Source organism: Antechinus flavipes, chromosome 3, assembly GCF_016432865.1.
Source record: "Antechinus flavipes isolate AdamAnt ecotype Samford, QLD, Australia chromosome 3, AdamAnt_v2, whole genome shotgun sequence".
NCBI classification, from domain to species: domain Eukaryota; kingdom Metazoa; phylum Chordata; class Mammalia; order Dasyuromorphia; family Dasyuridae; genus Antechinus; species Antechinus flavipes.
Window position 1 is genome coordinate 229,830,498 of NC_067400.1, and position 14,648 is coordinate 229,845,145.

General features: G+C 35.6%; 1 protein-coding gene across 4 annotated transcripts in view; it reads right to left on the bottom strand.

Annotated features, from left to right (window-relative positions):
- Positions 1–6,922, bottom strand: part of LOC127553714 (radial spoke head 1 homolog) — a 61,766-nt gene extending 54,844 nt beyond the window's left edge. For 2 of the 4 annotated variants that reach the window (XR_007951811.1, XM_051984639.1), the window contains exon 1: positions 6,643–6,917. Coding sequence is in view for 3 of the 4 variants with exons in the window: in XM_051984639.1 (XP_051840599.1) it covers positions 6,643–6,702 (60 nt within the window). In the remaining variant the exon portion in view is untranslated. Of the gene's footprint in view, positions 1–6,642 lie in introns of all 4 variants that reach the window. The other 2 variants (XM_051984638.1, XM_051984637.1) reach the window with 1 other exon arrangement.
- Between the last annotated feature and the right edge of the window lie 7,726 nt (positions 6,923–14,648).

The following is a 14,648-nucleotide window of genomic DNA, read 5'->3' on the forward strand; positions in this document are numbered from 1 at the left end:
CAGACCTAAAATTATATTATAAACAGCAGTTATCAAAACCATTTGTCTTGGAATTTGAATGCTTATTTTCTTTGCTTCCTATATATGTCCTTTGATATTTTACCTCTATTTTGTGTAATAGATGTTTTTTTTGGTCACAAATTCCTTCCTTCTCCACAGATCTGAGAGGTAAACTATTGAATATTCTTCTAATTTGCTTTAAATATCATTATGTTTAAATCATGAACCCATTTCGATCTTATCTTGGTATAAGGTGTTAGTTAGATATGGGTCAATATCTAGTTTCTGCATATTAACTTCCAATTTACTAGCAATTTTTGTCAAATAATGAATTCTTATCCAAAAAGCTGGGATCTTTGGGTTTATCATACACTAGATTACTATAGTTATTGACTTGTGACTCTAATCTATTCTACTGATCAACTATTCTTTTTTTTTTTTTTCCTGAGGCAATTGGGGTAAGTGACTTGCCCAGAGTCACACAGCTAGGAGGTGTTGAGTGTCTGAAACCAGATTTGAACTCAGGTCCTCCTGACTTGACGGCTGGTACTCTATCCACTGCCCCACCCAGCTGCCACCTAGCTGCTTCAAACTACTCTAATTTTTTCAGAGGTAATATGGAATTAAGCCCAAAGAATTATCAAACTGTGTATACACTTTGACCCAGCACTGTTTCTACTGGGCATATCCCAAAGAGATCTTAAAGGAGGGAAAGGGACCCATATATGCAAAAATGTTTGTGGCAGCCCTTTTTGTAGTGACAAGAAACTGGAAAATGAATGAATGTCCATTAGTTGGAGAATGACTGATTAAGTTATGATATATGAATGTTATGGAATATTATTGTTTTGTAAGAAATGATCAGCAGGATGATTTCAGAGAAGCTTGGAGAGACTTACATGAATTGGTGCTGAGTGAAGTGATTGGAATCAGGCTATCGTTGTACATGGCAACGACAATATTATGAAATGATTAATTTTGATTGACATGGCTCTTTTCAGCAATGAAGTGATTCAGGCCAATTCTCATAGACTTGTGATGGAGAGAGCAATCTGCATCTAGAAAGAGGACTATGGGAACTAAGTGTGGATCACATCATATTATTTTTTCCTTTTTTGTTGTTGTTTGCTTGCTTTTTGTTTTCTATTTCATCCCCTCCCCCTTTTTGATCTGATTTTTCTTCTATAGCATGATAATTGTGGAAATATATGTAGAAGAATTGCAAATGTTTAACCTATGTTGGATTACTTTCTGTCTAAAAGAGGAAGTGCAGGGAAGGGAGGGAAAAAATTTGAAACACAAGGTTTTGCAAGGGTGAATGTTGAGAATTATGTATATATTTTGAAAATAAAAATTTTTTAAAATTAAAAATTTAACTTCTTATATGTACAAAAAAATCATTGGATTAATATGACTCTAGACATTATATTTCAAGGAATATTCTAAAAAGTAAAAAAAAAAATTGCTCATATTTCTTAGAATCAGATGGCAAAATGGAAACAGGTAAGCATTTATCTTTCATCTATAGGAAGCTAAGTGGCACAATAGATAGACCCTAGCTTCTATCTCCATCCTGGACCTGGGTCAGAAAGATTCATTTTCCTAAGTTCAAATCTGGCCTCCAACAGTTACAAGTTGGGTGACCCTGGAAAAGTCACTCATTACCTTAGTTTTCTCATCTGTCAAATGAGCTAGAGAAGGAAATAGCAAACTACTTCAATATCCTTGGCAAGAAAATCCAAAATGAGATCATGAAGAGTTAGATGCTATTGAAACTACTGAATATCCTTAATCTCCTGAAAAAATCCCAAAAAAGAAAATTTCTGAAACCTTTATAGTCAAAATCCAGAGGTCAAAGAAGAAAATACTACAAGCAGTCAAAAAGAAAGAATTCAATTACCAAAGAGCCGCAGTCAGAATTACAAAATTTATCAACCACAACAGTGATGTAATGGTGAAATATGATAATCTAGATGATAACAGATATATTGATTTATAGTCAAGAATAATTTATCCAACAAAATTGAGTATAATCCTACAGGCAGAAAAAAATGGATCCTTAATGAAAAAGATTTCTAAGCATTTCTGATAAAAAGATCAGAGCTTTATAAAACCATAGAAGTTCAAAAATTAAATTTAAGAGAAACAAAAAAGTAAACACATGTTACAATGAAAAGGATTAAAAAAGGATAAACTATTTGCTTTCTAATATGGGGAAGATGATACATGTGAATGTTCTCCTTGAACTCTATCAGAATTCATAATCATAAATTGTTAAGTAGAAAGAAGTCTGGAAATGGCTTAGTTTTATTTAAAATCCTATTTTCAACAAGAAACTTTTCCTGATTCTCTTTAATGCTAAAATGTTCCCTAGTTAATTATTTTCAATCCTTTTTATATATGTCGTGTTTCTAATAGTTGTTTATATATTGTTTCCTTTATTAACAAAACTAAGTTTCTTGAGAACAGGAGCTGTCTCTGTCTTTCTTTTTATCCAGTACTTAATACAATGCCTAACACATTGTAAGCAATTAATAAGTGCTTATTTACTGACTATACAAGTCCTCTTGAATGGTCTCTGCCTAGAAGTAAAGGAGGCAAGGAATACACTTATAACTCTCACACAAAAAAAATTAACATTCATATAGTGCTTTAATGTTTTGAGGTTAAATGGTGAGAGAATTGCTCCTCTTTTATAAATGAGGGAAAAAAAGCTGTAATTGAACCTATTTTCTGTGTGAGAGAAATGATTCATTAAAGATGCCTCTTAATCAGTATTAGTTCATTATGATTTTATAAGAAGTAATGAATGTTTGTAATTATTTTAATATAATCATCTAGTAATACATATCTAAATCACCTAATAGTAGATACAAGAATAAGGAGTGTATTAATCCATATTTTGTATAAGTCACTTAAGAATATAGATTCTTCTTTTTTTTTTTTTTTTTTTTTTTTTTGCTAAGGCAATGGGGGTTAAGTGACTTGCCTGGGGTCACACAGCTAGGAAGTGTTTAGTGTCTGAGGCCAAATTCGAACTTAGGTCCTCCTGACTTCAAGAATATAGATTCTACAGAGAGGACTGGCGAGACTTACATGAACTGATGCTAAGTGAAATGAGCAGAATCAGGAGATCATTATACACTTCGACAATGATATTGTATGAGGACATATTTTGATGGAAGTGGATTTCTTTGACAAAGAGACCTAACTAAGTTTCAATTGATAAATGACGGACAAAAGCAAAGAACAAACACTGGGAAACAAATGTGAACTATCTGCATTTTAGTTTTTCTTCCCGGGTTATTTATACCTTCTGAATCCAACTCTCCCTATGCAACAAGAGAACTGTTCGGTTCTGCAAACATATATTGTATCTAGGATATACTGCAACATATCCAACATATAAAGGACTGCTTGCCATCTAGGGGAGGGGGTGGAGGGAGGGAGGGGGAAAAAAAATCGGAAAAGAAACGAGTGCAAGGAATAATGTTGTCATTATAAAGTAATCATTAAATAAAAAAAAAAAGAATATAGATTCTAATAGATATAATAGGCCTCAAACTTTAATATAATGTTCTTTGCTTGGTTATCAGAGATTACTTGTGCAAGAATGTCAACCAAGATACCTCCATCCTTTTTTGCTCAAATTTCATGACCAAACCAAGCATGGGTAGGGCAGTGTCATGGTATGGAAAGTCTTTCTCCCCTTCCCTCCCAATATGTTCTTGGAGTATAGGTATAGCTTGTAAAATATCCTCCTACCTAATCTAAAGAGGAACCCAATTCATCTTAGAACCCCTACTCAGTAGAAATATTCCTTGCTTCACCCAATTCAGGTCCTGCTGACATAATTTTTGCTTATTTTACCTCACGGATTATATGTTAAGCAATGAGATTCTGTATTTTATATGGTTGTTTTAGAATATCCAGATGAATAAACTAGTTCCCTGGAAAGAGGGGATAACTTAGATGATAAGGAAGATCTGAGGTTCACTTCATTGGAGGGAACTATGGACTCTTTAATAAAGTACTATTGGTTCTGAGTTCTGCCTCAGTCTTTTTAATTATAGGTTGGACAATTTTAATTTTTCACCATGCCCATGTCAATACTCTTTCAACTTGAAGCATAATTTATGAAGGGGAAGAGCTTGAAGCAGTGGTCTTCAGTTTGGGATTTAGGAAAAGTGAGGTTAAACCATAGCTCTGACATGTCTTAGTTTTGTGAATTCAAGTCAACAAGAATTTAGAAAGTACCAGACAGCATTAGTAAAAAAGCTGCCATATAACAGCAATGTGCTAAACCTTAGATCAGATGGGGCAAATCACTTAACCTTCAGTATCAGTTTGCTCATCTCTAAAATATCATGATATTTTAATTGTTATAAAAAGAGTGTTTCACAAACTTTAAAGCACTAAAAAAAGGGAGGAGGAAATATTATTGGATAAGTATAATGAAAAATGTTGAATGACAAATATTGCTTGGATAGTGTAAAGACTAGGATGGCATGACCATTTTAATGAGGGAAGAGGTTGTCGACATATAATTGGGAAAAAAATAAAATGCTATTTTAAAAATAATAGAATTACAAGAAAGTATCTGGAAGATGAATCTGACAGTGATATGTAGCTTTTTTCTGGAGATTTGTTAAGGGGCAGGAAACCAATGAGAAAGAATGAAGAGAGAAAGGAAGATGAACATTTAAAATGGTAAGTATTTAGAAGAAACAGAAGGAGGGATTGGAAAGCAATTAGAGAAAAGACAAAAAGAGGAAATGAATGGGCTAGTAATCACTGTCATTTTGGAAAAATCAAAAGTCAAAAGGATTCTAAAAGCTGAATCTTGTACATCATACCACTCCTCAGTCACAAAGTCCTGGCACTTGTTTCTACTGCAGTTATGGATGTGTCCACAGACTAGATCTCTTGGGATTTTAGCTGGGATAGGTAGAGAGGAAAGAGAAATATTTGCAAAATATGTTCCTATGACAGACTTAGGAAAACACCTAACCTAACCTTTGGCTCCTCTCCATCCTACAGCTATCTCTTTCCAGAATCACCTCCTCTGCTTCCCTCCCCTCAAATTTTCTCCTCTAAAGAGGGTACAAGACAAAAGCCTTGACCCAAGCAAAATCAATCAAGAACCTACTAAGTTCAAAACATAGTGTGTTACTGAGAGACAGATGAAAACATAAATAGTGCCTGCCTTTCAAAGACTTTATGGAGATAAAGCACTTAGATAAGTAAATATAACAACAAATACCACAACCAGCACACACACACTTAGAGCTATCAAAAGTTTCCCATTGAGATGATACCTAAGACTATGAAAGTTAACAAAAAGTTGGGAGGGGATGTATTCTAGGATTAGGGGACTGTGCAGAAACTAAGATAAGAGATACTATGTTGAAGAGTTTTGGAAACAATGAGTAAGTCATTTTGGTTGGAAAGGAGAATTCAAAAGTAGACTGGAACCAGATAGTGAAAAGTTTTAACTACCAGGATGAGTTTGTTTTTTATACAAGGGGCAAAAAAAAAAAAAAAAAAAAAATCTCCACTGAAGATTTTGAGTAGAGTCCTAAAAGAGAGAGAGGGGAATAGACTAGTTGGGAGTCATTTGCAACACCTTGAGAAGGGGACTGATCTGAGGGGTATTGAGATAGAATGGCCAGATTCAGGAACTGACTGAACATGGAAGTAATTGAGAATGAAGAATGAAGACACGGAAGTGCAAACCTGAGTGAAAAGGATAATAGTCTCGACAGACATAGGGAAGAAATTAATAATGGGAGTGGGGAGAGTATAATGAGCTTAAAATGCCAGATGGAGATATCTAGTAGGGGGTTGGAAATGTGGGACTGAAGCTAAGGAGAAGGAAAAGAGGCACTGTAGTATAAGGGATAAAAAAATGGCTTCGAAGCCTGGAAAATCTGGTTCCAAGTTCTACCTCTAACATACTAGATGACCTTTGGCTAGTAACAGCCTCACAGTGCTCTAGGCAAGCTCTAAGACTATTAAACTGCAGAAAAGGTATCCACCTTTATTGATAGAATGCAATCAATCATAGACTATCCGGCAGAGAGTCAGAGTAGCACAGATCCAGATCTTAAAGGAATCTCAGACGTCATCTATGAAGAAACTCATGGTTAAATGGATGATATAGACACTATTATTTGCCTTTCACTGAGAGGACTAGAAAGGTTCGGTCTCAAGGGGCTGATTCAATTTCAGCCCTTCCCCCCTCGTTTCCCTAGACTTCCAGCTCAGCGGGAAAATTCAACACTTTCCCCATTGCATTACACCATCAATTGAACCCATTGAGATCCATAATCGATCAAGAAAGAGGGAGGAGAGAATGAAGGCTAGACGGATACAGAGAGAATAAAAAAAGATCCTTGACCCACACACACAGGGAGGTAGGCAAAGTATGATGTTCTATTAAAGAAAACGGTAATTTTCGTAAAGGTTGAAAGTAAGCAAACTCTTTTAACCTTATTATTCGCACTGTTAATAAACCAAGCAAAAAGAGAGAGAGCATTCCGGAGGAGAAGGTTGTTGATACTGTCCAAGGCCGAAGTCACCCTCTCTTTCTCCGCCCTTCAGCCGCTTCCCGCACCCCGAATCCACAATCTTCATCCTCACCCCGAGACGAAACAAGTTGTCCTCCTCCTCCTCCAATTCATCAGAATCGTCATCAGACATTCTTCACCACCACCACAACCACGTCTGGAGGGGTTTAGTCACTTCGGACAGCAGTTTTTCCATCAACAAGCACCAAGAAGGGATGCACTAGTGCACACCTTCCCCTTCTCCAGCCCTCAAGTAGTCACCCCCAACCTCAGGATCTCCTTTCCCAGGAGAGAAAGAGGAGTAGAGGTGGGAGGGAGTGGAAGAGGGGGAAGGGGGAGTGTGACTGAAGTTGAGAATCTGAAGAACAAAAGATATAGGGGGGGGGAGGGGGAATGTTTGCCTGGGAGGAGGCAATGCTGAGCGTGCAGCGGTTGCTATAGCAACCCATAGCAACGGAGACAAGGTCTTGTTTTCCTGCCAGTCCCGGAGGAAGCTAAATAGAGAACTGGAATGCGCAGAGGAGTCGGGAACGTGTATAATCATAGAATTCAGCAATAAAACAGATTCTTAGAGTGGACACAGGTTCTTTTTGACACTTCTCCCCCCGTCAGAAGTGATTGTGAATTCAGTGTCTCCCAAAGCAACCTGTTCCATTTTGAAATAGATCTAAGCTATGAATTTGTTCTTACGTGTCACCTAAATCTGCCTTCCGTAACTTCCAACCATTTTTCTTAGTTTGCTGGAATCAAGCAAAACAAATTTAATCCATCTTCCCCATAACATAGCTCTTCAAAATATTTCAAGACAGTTATCTTGATCTACTTTTCTACTATTCCCAGAACCTTCATTCAGTTCATCATTATGTCACTTGTTTGCCCTACTTTTGGAGGTTCTCATTTGTCAATGTCCATACTAAAACTTGGTATCCTGAACTAAAAACTTCCTCTAGATTTGGGTCAGAGTACTCCACCCAGAGTAGGGAGTTCTTGATTTTGAACATTATTTTATATGTAGTTAACATGGCATAAGTAGAGTCCCCCAAACAGCTACCTAGGTTCATAGTACTCAAAACAATAGTTCACAAACTCCTCCTGATGTAATTACTTTTTCCCCTCATTTGGAAAACAATTATTTCAAATATTTGGTGTAGTAAAAAGATTTGCAATAGAATTCTCCTTTCATAAACCTAGAGCACACAAATATACAAAGCATCAATGGGGAAATGAATTTGCATAAGGATAATATTTATATATGTCTGATATATGTGGAAGGACAGAGTATAGTGTAATAATACTGCTTGTTGCTTTTAAGTCTAGTCTTTGCTGATCAAACCATCTCTACTGGGTCCACTGGACCTATTTCTTTTTGGATCTGGCATTTCTGTTCTAAAGTAGTCCATTATTTTCACCAAACAGTTTCTATCTTATAATCTTGGCTGTTGTTTGTAGTAGATTCTTTGTTTTTGAAGAGAACCAATGACATTATAGGGGTGATGACCTGACTTTTGTGTGAATTCTATTTAAGTAAGGTAGAGTTGCACAAAAATGAGCTGGTATACTGCTCTGTGGATCTTAATGCCTTATTGAAAGATATTGCTACTTGTTAATGTCATCTGGGTCAGTCAAACCATCTTGATGAGGTTCTGAGTAACTGGGTACAACTGGTAAAGAGAGACTAGAGCCTGGAAAAGGCAGAGAAGGGTACTGATAGACATCAGTTTAACTTCATCGTCCCATTCTCTGTAGAGGTCACCTTGTTATATATGGTCAGAAATTCAAGTTATGTCAAATTCCTGAGGTTAAATTTCCCCTATAAACCTGCCCATGACATATACCATCTTTTTCTTGCTAATTACATGCTCTATCATCTCTATTTAATATTTACCACTCCTGGTATCTATTGTATCTCTTCATTTTGTCTGTAACCTCTTCTCCTAAATAAATATGCTTTTTGCCAAAGAGGATGATCATTGTGAATTCTTTACATCACCAAACCCCCACATTTGGTGCCTATAATTTCATTATTTGGTAATTAGGAATTGCTTTCCTAGATCACATCTAGGAGATGATCTCCTAATACACATCATTCTCATTTAGGATATAGTTCTGTGAATGTCTAACTATGCTTTAGTTAAAGCTATCACATTCAGCTAACAAAATCCAGATATAAAATTCCTCAGAATAAGTCAATTTCTTTTGAGACAAATAACATTACACTTAATTGGGATTTAAATTAGTGTTCCCCATAAGAAGGATCATCCATGTAATGGACTATCAAAGGCTTTTATTATAGAACTAGAAATTTTTTTTTAAAAATTCACCTAGAAGTGAAGATTGAGAATCTTATGAAAAATAACTCGTAAGTATAAGATGATGGCTGGGAAACAATTGATGAGAAAAATGATGTAGAACTTTTAGTAGAATGAAATTCCAATATGAACTATCAAATTGTTATGTTTATTATTTTTCAGTGGTTTCAATGGTTTCTGAGTCTTTGTGACCCTATATGTTTTTTTTTTTTTTTTTTGGCAAAGATATGGGAGTGATTTGCCATTTCCTGCTTCAGCTCATTTTAGAGATGAGGAAATTGAGATAAATAAGCTTAAAGGACTTGTCTAGGATCACAAAACTAATTAAATATCAGGGTTGGATTTGAACTCAGAAAGATTTCAGATCACTGCCCTGGCCTAATATGATTTAGGTTATTTTAGCATATGAAGGAATCAGAGAGGTTTTAGAATTCCAAATTGCTGCCAGGTTTGTACATAAAGTCAGGGATTTGGACAATTCCTAAGTGGGTCTTCTTAGCCTGTCTTTTGTTCTGGTTTAAATTTCCTCTCAGAAAAACCCAAGGAGGATTTTATAAATATGTGAAATTATCAAAACACCAAATTAAATCATTACTTCTATGATGGAAAGAAGAATATTGTTTTTAATAACCTTATCAGGTCTGGGTCATTTCATAGATATGTTGTGACAAAATTCTTTCAACTCTGTTTAATTCCTGGGGAATGTCAGAGAAATTTCATGTTCTAGGGATAAAACAACTAGTCCAATGGTCAAACGATTGGGAAATTTTCTTATTCAAAAGAAAAAGATGGAAAATGAATTGGGAATGTCTTAGCATTTCCTTCATAGGACTATCTTCCCAGTTAGGAAGGAATATGTTTAAAGTATTAAAGTGTTACACAGAGCACTCCAGTAGATGGCCTAATGGCATTTTTTTTCTTGCATGTTAGATTTCTGATTCATCTGCATTAAAAACCTTCTTTAGGTAACAAGTGAACATAAACAAATCACATCTATAGTCTCAAGGTAGTTAATAAAAGTTCCATCTCGGACAGAAGCAGCTACACCCAAAGAAAGAACACTGGGAAACAAATATGAACTATTTGCATTTTTGATTTTCTTCCCGGGTTATTTTTACCTTCTGAATCCAATTCTCCCTGTGCAACAAGAGAACTGTTCGGTTCTGCAAACATATATTGTATCTAGGATATACTGCAACATATCTAACATATATAGGACTGCTTGCCATCTAGGGGAAGGGGTGGAGGGAGAGAGGGGAAAAATTGAAACAGAAGCGAGTGCAAGGGATAATGTTGTAAAAAATTACCCTGGCATGAATTCTGTCAATATAAAGTTATTATTAAATAAAATAAAATTAAAAAATAAATAAATAAAAGTTCCATCTCACACAACAATTTCCATAGTTTAGTTATTCTCAAGTGTAAATCAACATCAGTATGTATCTTCCTCATATAGCTATAGCAAAGTCCATTATAATCATTCAAAATAGTGCTATTTTATGCCCCTTGAACTAAGACATGTTTTCTAAAAGTTCATAGCCCTTTTTGTCTTAATTCCAGTCAAAAAGCATTTATTAAGTTCCTAACTCTAAGGTTAAGGGGGATTGAGAAAAGCTTCTTTTGAAAGGTGAGATTTTTGACAGAGACTTGAAGGAAGTCAGGAAAGCCAGAAGGCACAGATAAGAAGGGGGAATATTGTAGGCATGTGGTACTGCCAGTGAAAATGTATGAAATCTTGAGATAGAATTGAGAAGATTTGAATGCTTTTGGATTACTTGATTTTAAGCAGACTCCAATGGATTAATGACACCATCATAAAGCTAGTGTAGTATTTACATCTGTTTTGATTATACATATATAATCCTAAATTTCTGTTCTGAGGAAGTCAACTCAGGCCTGGGATCCATGGCTAGAGATATGGGTAGATTTAGCAAATGACTGTTTAAGTAATCCTTTGATTTGCTAATCAGTATCTTGTTGTCACCAGTTCCCAGTCTAATAAAATTGTTCAAATATAGTCCATCATTTTTTAGTATACCTGGGAAGTGAGAAGAACAGATTAGTTATATAGGCTGAAATATAATGCTACAATCCTACTAATCTTCATCCTCTCTCCCCTCATCCTCTTCACTCCTAGATTATCAGGATTTTATTCTCCTAGGTCACTGTCCCTAACAGCCCCTTCCTGTGCAAAAGGTTTCATTCTGCTGAATTTATATTAAGTTCATAAGATTCTCAAAGCCCTTAGAATTTTCAAAATACTAGTAAGTAACAGAAATACACAGTGGTGGAATATTCAAAAAGTAAGGATTGAGAACTGGGACTTTCTGGGTTGTAGGATTCAATCTATAAAGGTTCAGGCTGTAAGGGTTTCTTGGTATTGAAAGTCCCTATGTAGTTTTATTTGCCTGAGAAGTACTGGTCAGTCTGGGAGTGAGTCTGGGACCCCAGTATACTATTGATGGCCATTGTGGTCAACTTTATCAACATTGAGACCAAGTTCTTTCTATGCCCTATTTGTTTCTGGAACATGGTCTGGGTTCAGTTCTCTTGTTTCTGACTATATAGTCCAGAATAACAAATTTTTTTTGTTCCATTTTGTTAAGTTTTGAAGATTGAGATGAAATTGGCCAGTTAGGGCAATAACCAACTGTGTGTTTTTCTGAGGTCAAAGTTTGAAATCTGTGATAGAGATTAAAATGAAATTATCATGTATGCCCATGCTATCTTCTTGCCTCCTCTACCTAGGGCTTCTTCTTTTTTTTTTTTTTTAAATTCTTATTATGTTTTTTTAAAGCTTGCTTTGGTTTTTTGTTTTATTTTGTTTTGTTTTGGGGCTTCTTAAATTTTTTTCCACTCACAACCCCTTTTCATTTGAGAAATTTTTATGTGACCCTGGGTATATAGGTAAATAAAATAGATTATATACAAATCAGACATTTACTGATAACTCATAATTTTGCAATCTTTAGTTCAAGACACCATTGGGGTGGAAAACCATAGTTTAAGAAAATGGGCTGTACTCCACCTACCCCCATTTAGGTGATCTTTATCAAAACAATAGCAAAAACCACCTAGAAGCTCAGAGATTCACAGTTTAGATATGGGTCACAACTATTTTGGAATTTTTCACAGCTCAAACCTAGCTGGTATGTATTCTTTAGAGGGAAGGCAGATTGTAGGACTCAGTTCTAGCATGTTGCCCTAACTCTCAGATAGGGCTAAGGGTATAACTATCTCCTCTCCTCTGTGTTTTCTCTGATACCTGCTAGTTTACTTATTCAATTACTCTCATGAAATCTAATTGATTAACTCTTTAGGATCAGGAGAACCCAAGTTCAAATCCAGTCATAGACACAATTTAGCTGTGTGATCCTGGGCAAGTCATTTAACCTCTGAGTGGCTCGTTCCTCTACTGTAAAGTGGTAATAATAATAGCATCTATCTCCTAAAATTGTTCTGAAGATGGAATGAGATAATATTTGTAAAGTATATAGCACAGCGTCTGACACATAAGAGGCATGTAATAACTGCTTGTTCCCTTCCCTGAATCAACACTTTTGCACTATTAAGTACTCCAAATAGTTAACTCTTTTCAAGACTTATCCATTAACCTATCTCCCCAGTGGTATATGTGACTGTATTCTCTTTCTTTTACCATCTCCAGGCCAATTTCTTTCCATCTGCATGATCAACATCAGTCCATTTCCTAATGAATAAATGAAAAAACATTTATTAAGCACTGACTACATTCCAGGCACTGTGGTAAATTCTGGGAATACAAATGCCAGGCAGTCCTTGCCCTGAAGGAGCTTACATTCTAATATTGGAAGGAACAAAGTAAGGAGTTATAGAGAGTCACAGGGATGATGAATGGGTATGTAGAACAGCCAACCTCAGCATCAGTTCTAAAAATTTAGTAACACTGCTTTATAATTGTGCACACAATCCAGCAGTGTCTCTACTGGGTCTGTATCCCAAAGAGATCATAAAAAAGGGAAAAGGGACCACATGTGCAAAAATGTTTGTGGCAGCCCTTTTTGTACTGTCAAGGAACTAGAAATTGAGTGGATGCCCATCAATTGGGGACTGGCTGAAAAAGTTATGGTATATGAATGCTATGGGATAGTATTGTTCTGTAAGAAACTATCAGCAGGATGATTTCAGAGAGGCCTGGAGAGACTGACATGAACTGATGCTGGATGAAGAGAGCAGATCCAGGAGAATTTTGTACACAGTAACAGTAAGATTATGTGATGATCAACTGTGATGACAGGACTCTTTCCAGATGTGATGATTCGGGACAGTTCTAATAGAGCGGGAAGGAAAATGCCATCTGCATCCAAAGGAGAAATAGGGAGACTGAATGTGGATCAAAGTAGTATTTTCACCTTTTTTTGTTTGTTTGCTTTTTCTGTCTCATGTTTTTTTCCCCTTTTGGTCTGATTTTTCTTGTACAGGATGACAAATATGGAAATATGTTTAAGAGGATTGCATATATTTAACTTATATCGAATTGTTTGCTGTCTTGGGAGAGGTAAGAATGGGAGGGAGAAAAATTTGGAACAAAAAAATCTCACAAAAATAAATGTTGAAAACTATCTTTACCTGTATTTGGAAAAATAAAATGCTATTTTAAGAAAGAAAGAAAGAGTTAATACTTTGAGATAATAGCAGTCTTTTGGTCCCCCATAATGGCAAATGGGAAAAGAAGGCTATATCAAAGAGGATTGACTACTAAGCCAGGAAGAGCTGATTTTAAAGGAAGGACTTTGGTCTCTGGACTCTTTCTTCCTTTTTCTAAAAGATGGGAGGCTCATCTTGTTTTTAATATGCTCTTCTTTCTCTCTCCCTCTCAAAGGCTATTGCTCAAATGTAGTAGTTAGAATAAGAACTTAGCTCTGATAATGAACTGATTTCTTTTAAAGAGAAACTAGACCCTTCCTACTTTACAATTGTTTAAAGAAAATGTGTTATACTTTTTAGGCAACTTAAAGGATTTTCAAGTTAGTCTTTTGCTGACTATATACATTTTTTTCCCTTACACAAACTTTAAAACTGCAACCTCACCCCATCTATATATAGATGATGTTACTTGATAATGTCTTACATACTTGGTGACTGTTGATATGTTTAAATTTAATAAAAGATTTTTATTTTCAAAATACATGCAAAGATAGTTTTCAGCATTCTTTAATGATTAGCTTTGGCTGTTTGCTTTTCTCAATACTACTTCTCCATAGTGACTTCCAAATTTATACTTGTTCCATAATCCAGTATCTGGTTCATTGCTTTTTCTTGACTCAGTCAGATTCTCCTCCCTATGAATCCCATTTTATCTCTCATCCCAGCTAATATTCCACAGCTTTAAATAATTACCACACAGGCTGCATGACAAGATTCCTGTTCCCTTGGTTGGATCAGGACTTTCTGCCTTCACTTGACCCTTTCAAACTATGTATAGCTGAGATCTCCTTACAGCAGAGACATACTAAAGCCAGCTCAAATCTTTTAGGATGACCATTTATACCATGGATATCAACAAATGGATATAAATCTGAGATCGATTTATTGTTTCTTTGATTGCCTAACTTAATAAAGTGATGGAGAAAATGTTAACAATGCAGATTAAACTAGTATGTTGTATGTACATTTTTCCCCAACAGAGCTGGTCGTTAAACCTTTGCTAGCAAATGTTTGTGGCCACTTAAATTCAACCTCTTAAGTGATGATTTTCTACTGTGGAACATGGCACATTAAGCATTCAGGA